The following is a 16,808-nucleotide window of genomic DNA, read 5'->3' on the forward strand; positions in this document are numbered from 1 at the left end:
TGTTGTCAGTTTCACTGAAGACTCAGAATTGGTGGATAAGAAAACAGAACAAGGCAGTGCCAAAGGCAGGTTAGCCACTTTCCTACTCTCACTAACCGTGTTTTGATGGCAGAAAATCCAAGTCCAGTCTTTGGGAATTATAAGCTAGTGTCTGTCCTCAGCAGGTGGAGTTTCTTCTCCCGCAGTAGTTGAAAGAAGCATAGGGAAATTCAGAGCAGGAAAGTTTTTTTGTAAAAAAAAATGATTATGTGCATGAAAAATACTTAAATGATCATCAAAATGTTTGGAAAACTATGTGCGATTTCAGATAGCAGTAAAATAGTGTGGGGTTTTTAGATTTTGTAGCAAATCTCCTTGAAATTCATGGCTGTAAATTGGTCAACCTAGCAAAGGGATTTGATAATGTGTATCTTTTCAATGTTTCTAGAAATAGTGAAGTGTTAAGGACCAGAAACTTCACAAAAGAAATATGTGCTCCTGAGGAATAAACCTGGCTTATTGGACGTGGAAAGAGAAATATTAAGTGTCCCTGTTGCATACAGTATTTTTTTATATTCAGAAGATCATGGAATAGTCAGAAGCAGTGGATGATCACTTGTATGGGACGGAGAGATAAAGGGTTTCCTCCATGAGATATACATTTCTCTTTAAGACTTTCTGTCTTATTTGTATATCTTTTAACCTTGTTATATTTCCTGTCGTGATAGTTTATTCTCATTTCTAATTTTATTTATTTATTTATTTATTTAGCAGTTTTGTATACCGGTCTTCTCACCTCCATCGAGGGACTCAGGCCGGTTTCCAACAACAATATTACAAACAATCATTAAAAACATCATATTCCATATTAGACTAAAACATTAAAATAGCAAAATACAGTCATATAATTACAATGGTCAGTCATCACAATAAAATAGTTGTTCATTATCATCCATCCATATCGCAGGATATTGACTCACTCGTCGAATGCCAGTTTCCAGAGCCAAGTTTTCACCTGTTTTCTGAACATCAAGATAGAAGGGGCAGTTCTGATCTCCAGTGGGAGAGAGTTCCAGAGCTGAGGGGCCACCACCGAGAAGGCCCTGTCCCTCGTCCCCCCAGACGTGCTTGTGAGGCTGGTGGGACCGAGAGCAGGGCCCCTCCAGATGATCTTAACAGTCTTGATGGTTCATAGGGGAGAATACGTTCGGACAGGTAAAGGATATCACCCTTCAAAGTAAATTGGTAAAAGTTAGTGTTGAATAGGAACATAGCGCATTGGATTTAAGGATGTGTGCCGTTCAGTACATATCCCATGGGTGAGTATTCAACATAGTGGTATTTCAAAGGTGACATATAGTATATATGCATGTACATTGTTTCATGCACATGATCTCACTGCATTTAAAAGTATTTGAGTCTGAGATGTGGTGAAAGTTCTATATGTGTCATTTCACTCGTAAGGGAGATTTCATGCATGCATCATGTAGTTATCATTTTCTATTATAGTTACTGAGCTTGAAAAACTTAATTTTTAGGGAAACCATTCTGTAAATCATAGTTTCCAAACTGTGTGTTGGCACACACTTGCATAATTTGTTGATTGAGTTGCAGTAAATGCCATTAAAATTGATAAGTTTTTAATTAAGAAAAGAAAATCTGTTGACAATGATATTTCTGATGAACCACATGAAGCGGCTATAGAAGAAACTATACAAGAGTCAACTGTGGTACATAGGTGTAAAGGAAAAAAATCAAACCTTGTTTATACAGTAAAGATTATATGAAAATTACCTATATTATACATGATTTAATATATGAAAATAGTATAAAAATCTTACAGGGGGTTGGCTTACCCTCCAGTTTGCCAGTAAAACTAAATTACTGTGTTGTGAAATGATGCATGTATAAAAAGCGAGTCACCAAATGAAAAGTTTGGAAAGCTCTGCTCTAAATACTAACGCTATCATGGCAAATGTACCTACTGGATGAGAAATTCTGGAAGTTGTAGTCCCCAAGCTCTGGATCATTCCTTTTAGAGCGGACAGAAGTCAGCTTTTTTTCTTTTCTTTTTGACAGTTATTTTCAAAATGCCCCAACTTGGCTTCCAGGGATGTGGATAACATTCTCACCATTTTTGGAATATTCTGAGAAATCCCTGTTATCTTTTAAAAGCCTTACTTGAGTCTAAAATGGCCTAAGAAGCCTCCCCTCCAAAAAAACAAAACAAAAACCAGTGTCCTCTAGGAGATTTTTTGGGGTCCAGCTTCTAAAAAAGAATTTACAAAGAGAGGATGCATCTCTCTATGGTTTCCTAGGGGATAATATGGTGCCCCTCTCCTCAGCCTTTGGTACTTGTCCATTTCAGTTTAAAATATTTTAATATTATAGTTGACCTAACTATCGTTGAACTATTATTTTTGTATGATTTTAATTTTTGTGTATTTATTTGTACTTGTTTTTCTTGCTATAAGCCACCTTTAGTCCCAGTTCTGGAAACAGATACATTCTTGTTGTTTGATACAAAGGTGCTTCTTTCATGAAGAAGGGAGACGCAGCCTTTTCAATGGGCAGATTTTGAAATATTTATTCTTTAAAATTAATATTTATCAATACAATGCTGTCAGCTTTGTGGAGAATACCATGATAATATCATTGCTAAGATAATGCTTAAGCAATATTCTGTATTTTAATGTTGCATCGTTTACCATAATTTTGTAACAAGCCACAGAATTAAAGCTACTCCTGCCTAAACAGTTGACATCCCATCAATACAACCAACTGGACCACTCTTTCATGACTTGCCATCACCTCCTGCCTCTTGGATTGGAGAGCACTGGGTGTATTAGAGTTGAAAGTGAAAAATGCAATACCCCATGACTTTCAGTTATGCTTCCCACTGTTATTATAATACAGCTGCCTTTGAAATGATATGTAGTCCATCAGTTTTAGTACTTCCAAATTCCTTTGGCTGGTTTCCTATATGTGACAGCACCACTTCTAAATCATTCTGCTTTGAAGCTTCAAGGCCTTCCTTTTACATATATATAGCTGCTTGATATCCTCACAATGTAGAGTTGTGCTGCTTTCTTTCAGCACCTCAACATTTAAGATGGGCTACTTGCTTTAGCAGGCAAATATGGAAGAGTATATTCTCTAAGCTTTCCCCCACCCCCACTCCATACTTTGTTTCCCAAATGATTTTCTCATGACTAAAAATTATAAAATACATTTAGGAGAAGGTTCACTTACAACTCTGAGAAGATGGACAGCAATCCAGCAATCTCTAAAGAATGATCCTATCTGGCTGCTTCATTCTCTGGCTAGCATTTTTTTCAGAAACAAGAGACAAAGGAGTAGATGATGACCACCAAGCATTATTCTGAACCAGTGGTATAGAAAGAAACAATCAGAAAGTATCTCATTTTTCTCTTTATTCCCCCCTCCACTTCACCTAATTAAGCTAATTAAAACCAAGCTGTGAATTAAGGATCAGTTACTTCCTTTGTACTACAAGCTGCAAGTTGTCAGTTCACCTGTGTCTATAAAATCTCCAGAGAGATTTTAAAATGAGAGGGGAAATTCCATTTTTGCCTGTCAGCTAAAGTGAAAAGAGGGGGTTCCATTTTATTCCTTTTGAAAAATTGCTCTCTTTTTGTTATTGTTCAGAAGGGAACATGCAAAAGATGTCATGAATAGTGGAACAGATTTTCCCATTACAGCAACCATATCCTCTCTCTATGATACCTAACTGGCTTCATTATATTGTCATGAAGCCAAATCTGATTGGCCGGTTATGCGGAGGTGACTTCCAGTTCTGGAGGAAATAGCCACACCGGAAGGAGCTCCGTCCTCCCGTCCATAAACAGATAAGACTTTTAATAGGCATTAATGTCTACCTGTCTTATATTATTGATTGACTGGTTATGTGGAATAATCACCAAGTTAGTTTAAAGTAGGGGTGAGCAAAATTCTGTTAGCCAATTCAAATTTCGACGATTCGGCAGCCAAACTACTGAACATGAACCGGGAAGGACCCCCTCTGAAGTCTTACTGAAATGAAACATGGGCCGCCAAATCTTTCAGCTAATTTGGAAAAGGTTAATTGATTCTGGCTTATTTTTCATCATTAGTATTCTGACTGTTTGTTTGTTTTGCAAGCAGAAGCAGCAATCTCTCCATGGTATGGTGATGGGGCTGAGAGGTGAGCATTTGCTGCATCACATTTCTCAGCCAATCACAGGCCTGGTTCTGTCCATTCTCTTCCCCTTTTGTGACAAGTGTTGGTTTGGACTTCAAATTCCAGAAAACCCTCTTGTGGGTTTTTTTAAGTTAGTAGTAAAAAAATTAAATTTCCTAATATTAATGGATTAGTGAAATGATTTGAAACTTGGCAGGCTTGCAGTTGTAAATGTATTCTACTTGTATGGCAAGTTTCATCATAATAGCCATAAATATGACAGAAAAACAAACTTCACAAGTTTCCCCATTGGCACAAATGGACCGAATTTTATTGAGATGAAAAGGGAAGTTAGGGTTCCGAATTACGAATCTGAATGCCCCCTCCTAATATCCTGGAATCTTTCAGAAAACAGAATTTGGGTTGGGGGGGGGGGAAAGGGACTCGGAAATGGAACAAAAAATAGAACGGATTTATGCCATTTCGCACAGCCCTAGTTAAGAGTGTGGACTATAGGTATTGACCTTGTCAATGACTATCTTTCAGCAATCTTGCGAACAGCTTTATTGACAGACATCAGTAAACTAGTCTTTTTGGTTGTGGCTCCTAAACCTTTGGGGTCAAATTCAGTGTGACAAATCTGGGCGTTCATACCGTCTAAGTAAGCATTTCCTTTTAGAAATACTTTTTGTGATTAGTTGTGTTCTGTTGTTGTTTCACTGCTCTGTTTTATCCCATTTTTTCTAGTTTATCACCTGCATAGCACCTAGCCAAGGGTAATCTAATTAAATTTTGAGAGCAATTCCTGAAATTCATTTTAAGACTGCTTCATCCAACTGACAGTGTGGTTTTGACATGCTGTCAACTCCCCCTTCCCTTTTTATGTTTGTTTCATTTTGTTCTGCTTAACATCTATTTTAATGAAAGCTTTCAGAGAACTGGAAAGCACTATTTTCCAATATTGTGTTTGATTCTAATAAAAATACTACCCTAATGTGGATTCTGGATTTTTCTTTCTGTAGAAAAATAAACTATGGACACTTTTTCAGTTTTTAAAATAAACAAACACTGAACAGTTGTGAATAAAATAGTACCCAATGCATTAATAACTATATAAGGAATGAGAAAGGCAGTAATTTGTCTGTCTCTGTAAGGAGATAGCACTGAAGCCAAAGCTTCCAAGTGTCATTATCATAATGCCAAACCATAGCTTAGCACTATGAGGGATCCTCTGTGATTCTTGGATTTTTCCTCCCTCTCCTCTCCCACATCTAGTCCCTTTAATCACTCACTAACCTGTCCCACTCTCCAATCATTTCCCCTCCATTTCTGCCCAGTCCTTTGGGGGCACAGGACACACATGTAAAAAAAGTCGTTTTCCTTAAAACTGCAAAGTAAAATGTCAGCTTTTTAAAAATCACATTAAAGCCTAAAAGAAGCACTCTCACTTTGAAAACAGAAGAACATCATGTATTTCAACAGCACTGGGATTGAAGTGCATATAGATTTTTTTGCAGATGTGATTCCAGCCTAATTTCTATGATTATGTGAAAATGAGTCACATTTCTGAAAATCTTAGGGTAGGAAGAAAACATACTTTTGTAATCTTATGCAAAACCGGGTGGGAAATAAAATGCAGGAAGGGAAAGATGAACAAAATAGAAACTTACCGATTCTTAATTGAAACAAGTAAAGTTAACCACCTTGCCTGTGTTTGGATGAAAGACCAAGCTATAACTAATTTACAATAGAAGTAAACATCTTGTGGCTGAATCAGAGAGCAAGAAGAAGTGCATGAGGGTGAAACATTCTGGCTGAGTGGATAAAACTATATAATGCTAAACCATAGATTACCAGAATCAAGATAGCAAATAATGAACATCACTCAGAAACAGGGGAACCCTGGACAGCAAGCAATCTTTCATTAAATCCCCAAATTTCTTGCCATTATGATTTCACTCTATCCACAATCTCTCTATAATTCAAAATTTTCATATTCAATCTCCACCTCCTCATTTTATTATAATCACATTTCAAAGCAATCTGAATTGACACCAGGGCATGATTCGAAATCTTGATAATTCCGATATCAGCATTTAACAATTTACTTAACATATTTTTAGAAACAAAAATATGATCTATTCTTGTATAAACTTTATGTACAGCTGAGTAGTATGTATATTTTTCCTCTCCCTTTACCATTCTCCACACATCCTTTAATTGCCATTTAATCATCACTTTACTTACATTCGTTGTATCACTATTTTTAATTTTTGTCATTTGCATAGTTTTATCTTTTTTTATCCATGTAACAATTGCAATCCCCTACAAATATTACATATTGTTGGTGATAATTCTCTATGTGACCTAGTACCTTTTCATAAAATTCTTGCTGTTTTACATTTGGTGCATATACATTTACTAATACATATCTATCCTCCCCTATTTCACCATACGTTATTATGTATCTACCTTCCTCATCTTTCAATACCTTGTTTATTACAAATATACATTTCTTTGCAATTATTATAGCTACCCCTCTTGATTTTGATGACCCAAAAGATTTTCATAGCTTCTTATCCAGCTCTATTTTAATTCATTCGAACCCAGTTTATTTTGGTGCCATCTCTATGCAGATGGCACGCAACTCTACTACTCCTTTCCACCAACATCCAAGGAAGCCCCTCGGGTCCTGGACCAGTGCCTGGTCGCTGTGATGGGCTGGATGAGGGCTAACAGGTTGAAATTGAATCCTAATAAGACAGAGGTCCTTCAGGTCAGTCGCTTGGCCGAACAGGGTATAGGGTGGCAACCTGTGTTTGACGGGGTTACACTCCCCCTTAAGACACAGGTCTGCAGTCTGGAGGTCTTCCTGGATTCAGTGCTGACACTTGATGCGCATGTGTCGGTGGTGGCTGGGAGGGCCTTTGCACAGTTAAGACTTGTGCGCCAGCTGCGACCGTACCCCAAGAAGTCTAATTTGACCATGATGGTCCATGCCTTAGTTACCTCAAGATTGGACTACTGTAATGCATTCTACGTTGGGCTGCCTGCCCTTGAAGACGGTTTGGAAACTACAGCTGTTGCAAAGATCGGCGGCCAGCAAGTTACAGAGATAACTTGTTTAAATAGCTCCACTGGCTACCGATAAGTTTCCGGTCCCAATACAAGGTGCAGGTTATCACCTATAAAGCTCTAAATGGTTCAGGACCTGCCTATCTGCATGGCTGCCTCCTCCCTTATGAGTCCACGCGGTCCTTAAGATCTTCCGGGGATGCCCTTCTCTCGTTCCTGCCCCCGTCTCAGGCACAGTTGGTGGGGACGAGAGAGAGGGCATTCTCAGTGGTGGCCCCCCATCTCTGGAACTCCCCAGAGAGATTAGGCTGCCACCCTCCCTATCCACATTCTGTAAGGAATTAAAGATGTGGATGTTTCATCGTGCTTTCAACTGATGACTCCTGTGACAAATGGCCTGTATTATTGCTTGAATTGTCATTCAATCTGATGTCCTATATTATATTAACTGATATTGTTAATTTGCTCTGTTTCCATGATATTTCCTATGCATTTCCTATGCATGATATTTCCTATGCATGATATTTCCTATACATTATCATCTACCTTACTAAACCACTTTATCCTTTAACTAGTTCACATAGTGGTTTTCCTCCCCCCCTCCAAAATTAGTCTGCTGTTATGGTTGTTGCTAGCTATTTTTGTTATGTTGTTTTATGCTGTTTTTATGTTGTTTTAATTGTTACTGCTTTATTATAATTGTATTCTGCCTGGGCTTGGGCCCCATGTAAGCTGCCCTGAGTCCCTTCCGGGAGATGGAGGCGGGGTAGAAAAATAAAGTTCTTCTTTCCTGTAAGAAGATGACATCCGCTGCGTCTTTCTTCAATAGCATTTCAATCGTCCTTCTTTTAATTACTGTTCCTAAACCTCTGGTGTTCAGTGCTGATATTCTTAATTTATTGGACATCATTTCAATTTCCCTTAAAAAACTTTTTGTGGCTCGATCCATTGTGAACCCTTGTCCCTTGTAATCCCCTACCCCTCTCCCTCCTTCCCTCCTCTTCCCCACTACCCTCCTCCCCTCATTCCCCCCTTCCCCCACTTCCATTCTTTGGGACGTCTCGTCCCAACCATGGCCCCTTGCCTTCCCAAGTGGGGAGTGGGGCAAAGTCATCATGTGGCCCAGAGTCCCCCACCCCCCAAGTGCTCATTTTTTTCAAAAAATAGTAATTTTTGATTGCAGTGCTTCTAAATTTCTTCTTACAACCCAATACCTCCGACAAGGTCAATTCTCCTTCTTTCTCTTGTGTTCTTTTTCCTCCAATTCTCCTTCTTTCTCTAGTGTTTTTCCTCCCACCACAATTTCAACAGAAAGAATAAAACCATGAAAATCTGGTTGCTAGTATTAAAAAAACAGAATCAAGATAGCAAATAATGAACACCACTCAGAAACAGGGGAACCCCAGACAGCAAGCAATTAAGTGCCAGTTAACACTTCCCAAACAGAGGATGCCTCCAGGCAACATATACCAGTCTTCCTGTATATATTCCGTCTTATTTATTATGACTTGTTTTATTTTTGGTGATTTAATGTTTTTAATTTGTTATGCACATTATTATTATTATTTTGTTGTAAGCCACTCCAAGTCCCTTTGGGAGATGGGGCGGGATATAAATAAAGCTTCATTCATTCATTCATCCATACCTCTATGCAAATACCCTCGCTGATTGACTTTGCAGCTTCATGGTTACTCAATGCTATTCAAGCTTCTTAATTGCAACATTCACACTTGCTTTAAACAGATAAGAGTTCTTCCCCCCCCCCCTCCCCCGGACATTTCACAGCCAACAGAACCTCTGAAGATGTCAGTCACAGATGCAGGGAAAACATCAGGAGAGAATGCTGCTGAAACATGGCCATGCAGCCCAAAAAACTCACAGCAACCCAGTGATTCTGGTCATGAAAACCTTCAACAACACAACTGGATTTATATCAGTAATTGTTGATTATTCAGTATGTGATTTTGTAATCTAGTTGGGACCAGCAGGTATATTAGGGCAGTGTCTCCTGAAGGATGGACAGTTATATTGGTATACCTTAAAAGAGCACACATGTCTTCATTGATGGTGTCCATCTACCTTTTCTTTGGCTGTCCACATGGTTGTTGCCCTGCAATCACCAAATCTAGTACAGTTTGTGTTACTAATGTTAGTTCTCTTTTCATGACATGGCCGTACCACCGTCATCTTGCTTCCTGCATTTTCTTGCTGATTGCTTTTATTCCTAGTCCTTGATGGATGTCATCATTTGACACATTTATTTATTTACTTACTTCATTTCTACCCAACCTTTCTCACCCGAAGGGACTCAAGGCAGCTTACAATTCTGGCAAAAATTAAATGCTGGTAAAAATCAGTACTAACAATAAAAATTAAACAGTTAAAACTTATTAACACTAAGCAATAATAAAATACATTAGTATGGTCAAGAACTGTCAAGCCAAGTGTCTATCTCAGCATTTTCATTTCCCTTGTGTTAAGGACTTTTCATGGGTTTTTTTCCGGCTAGTACCCTGCCCAATAGAGGGCTACTGGATGAACAATTGTAGTGTAGATCTTAGCGTTGAGTTGTTCACACATTTTTGAGTTGCACAGAATACCAGTAGTTTGTTGCCATTTCAACTATGTTGCATTTATTTGTGACCATACATCTGGCATTGTGTCACCATCTATGGAGGCCAATGACCCATGGTATTTAAATTGAGTGTCCTCCTTTAGTACTTGTCCATTAATTTGAATTTTTTTTAGTTTGAAGGCCACATTCCAGATACTCTATTTTGGATATATTCAGTTGAAGTTCATTTTCACTGAGCTATCACTTCATGTCTGCAGCTGTTGTTGGAAGGCTGCATGTTTTTGGTGGCCAAATATTATGTCATAGGAGTGTCCAGGAATGCTTAGTCTGCAAATCTGCAGTAGCAGTGTATCTTAAAAGAGCAAAATTATTTATCTAAAATGGAATATGTATGAGCAATAAAAAGACTGGAATTCTGCTCACACAATTTGATGTGCAGAAAAACACTTGGTTCATAAGCAAAGCTTGGAAGGGTTGTATTTTTGGGAAAAGCTTTCAGAATTTGGCCTCCAACTCTCACTGGTGGGATCCTGACATTGTAATTAAAAACACTATCTTTCGCAAGGTCTGTTCATGGGTCGCCTTATACTTCTGTAATTCTATACTGGACTTTAAAAGCGTATTTTTAATGTTTAGTGTTCAGCATATAAACCTATATCCAATGTATTATTTAAAAGTGCCAATGATACACAAAATTAAGAATGCACTCAATTCTCAATGTTCTTATCCTTGATACAGCAAGACAACCCACTGAAATAAATGGCCAGCTGTTTGTTTCCGGGAAGAATTTTAGAGACTTTACTGGAGTTCCTTTAGAAACTTGATTTTTTTACAGTGGTCATAAATAGTTTCTGGTTTTTTTTAAAGCTACTCATGGCTGCACTCCAAAAATACCTGTTTGTTATTTGCTGACAAAAATACATTACTGTTTGTTGAAGAAAATGCATTGCAGGACCTGTCTCAGCATATTTGTAAACAGAATACAAAGAAGAAAATACACACATATGCATTTATTTTTGTTTTTCTTTTTTTAAATACCAGACAGTACAACTGAAGTCTTCACAAACATCTACGTGACCAGTTTTGGGCCAGTTTCAGATACAGACATGGTGAGTCTACAAAGTGAAATAAGTTTTTACATAATCCTATTTAGAGTATAGTGGTAATGTTGAGGACTGATGTAGAATAAGGTATAAATATGCAAGGATGCATGGAAACTGGTTGAGGAACATGGCTTGCACACCCTTTCATGGACTGTTGTTGAACCGTTTAGGCTCTAATCATCTCATCACATTCATCTTGGGAAATCTCCTATGATGATTCTACTCCAGCTGGAGGACTGATAGGTCTGCTGCCCATCAGATAACGTAAGGGAGCTTCCTATGGAAGCCCCTCCTCCAACTGGGAAGCCTCTCATTTTGTGCTGCCTCCAAATGAGCCAGTATTGAGCCTCTCCAAGAAGGCGACACTTTCCCCATGTGATGAGGAAAGCATCACCGAGAGGGAGCTGTGTGTCGGATGACAGATTCACCCTGCTGTTCCCTCTTTTGTCCTGGATGTCAGGTGAAGTGGGATGCTTTGCCTGGCTAATATGATGAGGTCCAAGGAGTCCTGAAGCACACATGGTCCTTGCAAGTAAAGCCACTCTGCAACTAGGCTACAACCCTATTCAGACATGTTATCCAAGTACAGTATATAGGGGGCAGCGGGGATGTGTATTCCAGCCCTCTCTGCATTTCTGACCTCCATGGGTTGTCAGGGAAATATGGGAGGGAGCTGCAACCATGTCTTAACGAGGTTACCGACCTCCTGAAACTCCATAATTGAAAGATTCCCTCAAGGCACTGATTAGCAATGGCCCTTTGCCTTTCAAGAAAGTACATCAGACAGTAATGCAATCATATGTGCAATACACAAGAGGTGCCATTTCTTTATTTCCTTACAAGGAAAGCTAAGCAGCCATTTCTACAGCATCAAGGGCAAGAAATCAATCTGTAATAGGGTATGAGTCCAAGATATCAAAGTAACACATACAGATTTGTTTCCCGTTGTAATTACTCTTTCAACCTTGGAAAGCAAACCTCAAGTCTGACCCAGTGTCATACTCACAGAATCCAATTACAGCAGCATGGTCTGTCAGGCACAGCTGAAGACTGAAGATCCCACAGGCAGCTTAGGACATGCCTTTTAAGTAAACAACAACCTGGCAATTTGAAAAGGTTGACATGGCACAGTCTCTCGGATTTTGAGCTAGTTATAAGGCTCTTCTCATGGTGACTGTGTGTTAGCAAAAGTTAATATATTACTGGGCTAATGAATGAACTGAACATGCTAACAGAAGCTTGAACATTAGATGGTATACTTGATCAACACTTGAATAAGCTACTGTTATAGGCAATACAATATTTAGAGTTTTAACTAATATCTGATACAATGAATCTTCTGTGTAAGGATGGCCTTCTTCTGGTGATTAATTAGCAGCTGGAGTGGGAGGTTTTACTAATGATAGGTAATGAACTTACAAATTAAGTTGAGGATAAAGGATAATGGACACTTTGCTTACTAGGGTTCAACAGTCCCATTGATATGTTGACTAAGGCTGGATCTACACTTCCCAACATCCCAAAATCTGATCCCAAATTATCTGCTTTGAACTGAATTATTTGAGTCTACACTGCCAGAAAATATGAGATAAGCAGATAATCTGGGATCAGATCCTGGTACACAGGGCATCCTAAGAAGTTTCATTACATAACAGACATGGACTTTTCATTCAGGAAATCTGCACTTACGTCCTCATCACAAAAGCCAGGTGAGGCAAATCTGTTGACATGCAGGGCCTTTACCAGAAGTCACACAATATCATGTAATGGCTGGCATGTGGCTCTGTCCCCAAAATGGGGGAAGCATCCTAGGACACTAAATTTGTCCTGCTGATTAGGTACTTAGACCATCCACTGTAGAGTAACTTTTTGATGTATGTGATGTGATTAAGAAGACATGTTGCACTAGTTTACAGGTAAAAACACTTCCATCTTTGTCTGGATATACAGTGTAGAATTAATGCAGTTTGACACAATTTTAACTGCCATCGTTCAATGGTATAGAATCCTGGGATATGTAGGTTGATTAGGCACCTATCCTCTTTGGCAGAGAAAGCTAAAGACATTGTAAAACTGCATCTCCGATAGCACTGACCTATGGCAGATAAAGTTGTGCCAAACTGCATTAATTCTACTGCCTAAATGCACCCTTAGCTGTCTTTTGTTGTTTATTCTACAAGATGCCTAAAGTTAATGGATATCACTGTTTTGTCAAAAAAAAAATGTTTGTTTTGCCTTCTTGCTTGTAATATGCATCATGTCTTCCTGGAATATGTTCATTTTTTAAAAATTTTCCATATTCAGATTACTTTTCTAGCCGTGCCCTATATTCACTTTCTTTGTTCCATTTTAACACATATAACATTTTTGTTGTTGTTGTGGCTCTCCTTTTGTTACAAAAGAAATACAAACAACCAAACTTGACCAAAGTAATATTTAACACAGCATAAGGTAACTACTTGTTACTGAGTATATTGTACACTGGTGGAATAAGGTATAGTAGGAGGTGCTTTGGTTATGGGCCCAATGGCCCCTTCACTAATATTAGTGAAAATATTTAATATTGGTATCATAGAAGACTACTATTTTATATGTATTAGCCTAAATCTCTATATTGTTTTATTGCTTAATTTCAGAATAACTGCTACAAAAGCATATACCAAATTTAATAAATCACTTCAGGTAGGCAACGGGCTACAGAACATATGTAAAATATGAAGTGATTAAAGGACAGCATGTATCTCAAGAGAAAATCAGAAGTCATTTAAGTGACATAAAAATATTATCACTTACTTTAATAGACAAATCATTTTAGTAGCTCGGCACTGTCAGCATGGTTTGCCATTGCGGCACATGTAAGTATGAAATACATTTTAAAAAACTAGAGAGGCGGGTGGAGAATTCACTTGGCAGCATTTCACACTTGCTTTGCTTGGGTGTAAATGAGAACATAAGACACACAGTAACAGATAATGGAATCCTATTTAGCTTTTACAAAAATGATAGCTCTCTAGAGAGTCCTTATGGAAATGAAAATCTGTGCCTCAAAATGACAGCCACAGCCATTAGTTGCAGGTCTGTTTGTAGATAAGTAGTCAGCTGTATGAAAGTGGTTAAAGTGTTTACAAAAGCCAAGGACTGACATTAACTCTAAAATAGGAAGCATTTTCTTTAAAGTGCTTATTGGTGCTGCTATCTAATAGACAACTGTCAAATATGTAAGGACAAACATAAAATTACAGCTATCTCCATATATTCGAAAGTAAATAATTATTGAGGTAATCATTAAAAATTATAACAAATTAAAAGGGAATTACTCTTGAGAGATGTAATAAGTACTTGGCAGGTAGAACTGCATACCTAGTTGTTTGGTTTCTCTGTTTTTATGGTATTATTATATCCATTTATTATAGCTACTGTCCATGCATTTTCTGATGAACAATACAGATACAGATGTTCATTCACACAACTTCCATTAGGTCTCTGGACAAATTGCTGTTAGCCAATCTGATCTCACAGAATCACCGTTTAAACCACTTTGAAGGAGAACTGGTGCCAAAAAAAAACTAAGAATAGAAAACAGTAGTAAACAACTGTGAATTGACACTAAACAATGACATATTCTCCCATCTAAACCACTGCTATAAGTGTTAATAGTTCTCAATAACAAAAGTAGCTGTTATGCCAGATGAGAGAATCTGAAGGAAACTCCCATATAGTTCATAGCAAATTTCTTATCTTCCACCCCACTATTCCATTATGGCAGATGGACACTTTTTATTTTGATTGAAGAGTTCAAAGAAAATCAGTAAAACACTAGTTAACTGCTTTATAACATACTGCTCATAAGGCAATTTCATGTGAATAGGGTTAGATTAGGGTTAGAAAAGTATGGGAATGACTAAAGTACATAATTCAGAGCTTTCGAAACTGTGTGTTGCAACATGTTCCTGGTTTGAGATTGTTGTTCCTGTTTAATTGTGCAGTACATACTTTGACAGTAGTTGTTATACTCCAGAAATGTCATTTTTGTGGCTGCCACCAGCTATGGACTTTTGTCATAAAGGCTGCCGGAATAGCCACGGGTCATGACAAATCCAGCGGTGCCCATTGAGGGCTGTGTGGAACCTGTTGCTCCAAGCCCTGCATCACCCAGCTTACCAGCATGCCTATCCCACAGGGGAAAGCATTGACCACACAGCTCCCCCTCCCATTGCTTCTGGTGCAACACGAGACGCCTCTTATGCTGCTGCAACAATGGCAAATGCTAGTTCTGCTATAGTTTATCCATGGAGCCCCACCAGAAGTTCCTCTGCATCGTGGGATGGGAGCCAGTGGATACTTTGGGTAAACTATGGCTGAACCAGTGTATGCCACCAAAGTAAGCCCCGTCTAATGAGGTCTGCGATGAATTGCCTACCTTTTAGGGCAGGGGAAAGCTCAGGAAGTAGGCCCGGGAATTTTGGCAGGCATTTTATGAGATGGTGCATGAAGGCAGCCATCTTAGAGTACCCATTTCCTAGAGGGGCGGAGCTTAGGAGCAGCCTGGAGGGAAATGTGGAGAGCCTTGGTGATTGGCTGGGAGAAAGTGGGTGGAGCTTAGCTTGAGTGCAGAAAAAAATTGCCTGTAAGGGTGCGTTTTAAAAATCTGACAGTTCAGTCAGGGTCTGGTTTTTGAAAAGTTGAGTCAGGGTTTGTGTGTTGAAGAAGGAAGTTAGGTTTTGGGAGAGCCAGGAGAAGAGGAGTTAGTGAAGCCAAAAGTGGTCAGTTAGTAAAGATAGATAGCTATTAAGTAGAATAGCTGGTATAGAGAATAGACAGATCCAAAGGGGAAAGGACTGTCTGGATTTTTAGGAATTCTAGTCAGAGGGAAGTCTGCTAGTTTTTTGAGGGAGTAAAGAGTTGTTTATGGAACTAAGTATTGAACTGTTTTTAAAGTAACCATACGCTCCAACTTATTGCAACCGTTAAGCTTGAGTGCCTGTATTGTTGAAGTTCTCATAAATAAACAACTTTGTTCTTTGTTAAACAACAACTGTCTCAAGAGTGCCTCTATGTGAAGTAGTCCCATAGCAGTTTAGAGAAACAGAATTTTAAGATTGGTGGCGGCGACATTTTAAAAGAATCTCAGTGTTATTTTACCTCAGAGTTCTGAGCCCTGAGTGCGAATCCAGCACAACACAGCTTCCTTAAAACCTCTTGCCAAACCAGAAGCTAAATGTGGAGGCTTTTAAGTGTGGAGGTAGCCAGGGATCACAGGACATTACCTCAGAAAATAGTGTGTTGGTGGCAAAGTCTCAGCAGCCTCCAAACACTAAGTTGAATTTATATAATAATCCTTTTACATTTTGGTGGTACAGTGTTGGGATTGTTAGAAATAAATCCTCCAATCTTTTACAAGGTCATACATTGAATTGGTTGAGACTCTAGGAGATATTAATTGAAAATCTATAGCAAAATGTGCTGTGGGGTGTCCCATAAAAACAAAGTTTTTGCAGTTTAATTTTAAAAACCATGTTTTTATGTTACAACCAATTAGGAAATGATATTTATAACCCAGGAACAAAAATCATGTTACATAATGTAATTTCTTGTGGTAAAAGGTTTATAAAATATAATTGAAACTTATGTACAGCACAATAAATTGCCAAAAAAAAAAAAATCCTAACCATGAGTCAAAATTTTAAAAAGGAAAATTCTTCCGAATAGTGATGTAAAATTAGAGTTGCTTTACCCTCTAATCGTAAATGGGGCAACTTTAAAAAAACACCCTTATTAATACAAACTGTTTCAAGATAGTGATCTTTTGCAGGGGGATTTGTTACATTTTCATGAATGCCTATTTCACATTTCTAAAAAGACCTGCAGTATTAAAAGTGTAATAGCTGTTGCTTCA

General features: G+C 38.3%; 1 protein-coding gene across 6 annotated transcripts in view; it reads left to right on the forward strand.

Annotated features, from left to right (window-relative positions):
- GABRA2 (gamma-aminobutyric acid type A receptor subunit alpha2) overlaps positions 1-16,808 on the forward strand; it is a 92,919-nt gene that overhangs the window by 35,039 nt on the left and 41,072 nt on the right. For all 6 annotated transcript variants that reach the window (XM_060778474.2, XM_067468788.1, XM_060778475.2 and 3 more), the window contains one exon: positions 10,851-10,918. In XM_060778474.2, the coding sequence (XP_060634457.1) occupies positions 10,851-10,918 (68 nt within the window). The remainder of the gene's footprint in view (positions 1-10,850; positions 10,919-16,808) is intronic.

Source organism: Anolis sagrei, chromosome 5 (assembly GCF_037176765.1).
Source record: "Anolis sagrei isolate rAnoSag1 chromosome 5, rAnoSag1.mat, whole genome shotgun sequence".
In the NCBI taxonomy this organism is placed as follows: domain Eukaryota; kingdom Metazoa; phylum Chordata; class Lepidosauria; order Squamata; family Dactyloidae; genus Anolis; species Anolis sagrei.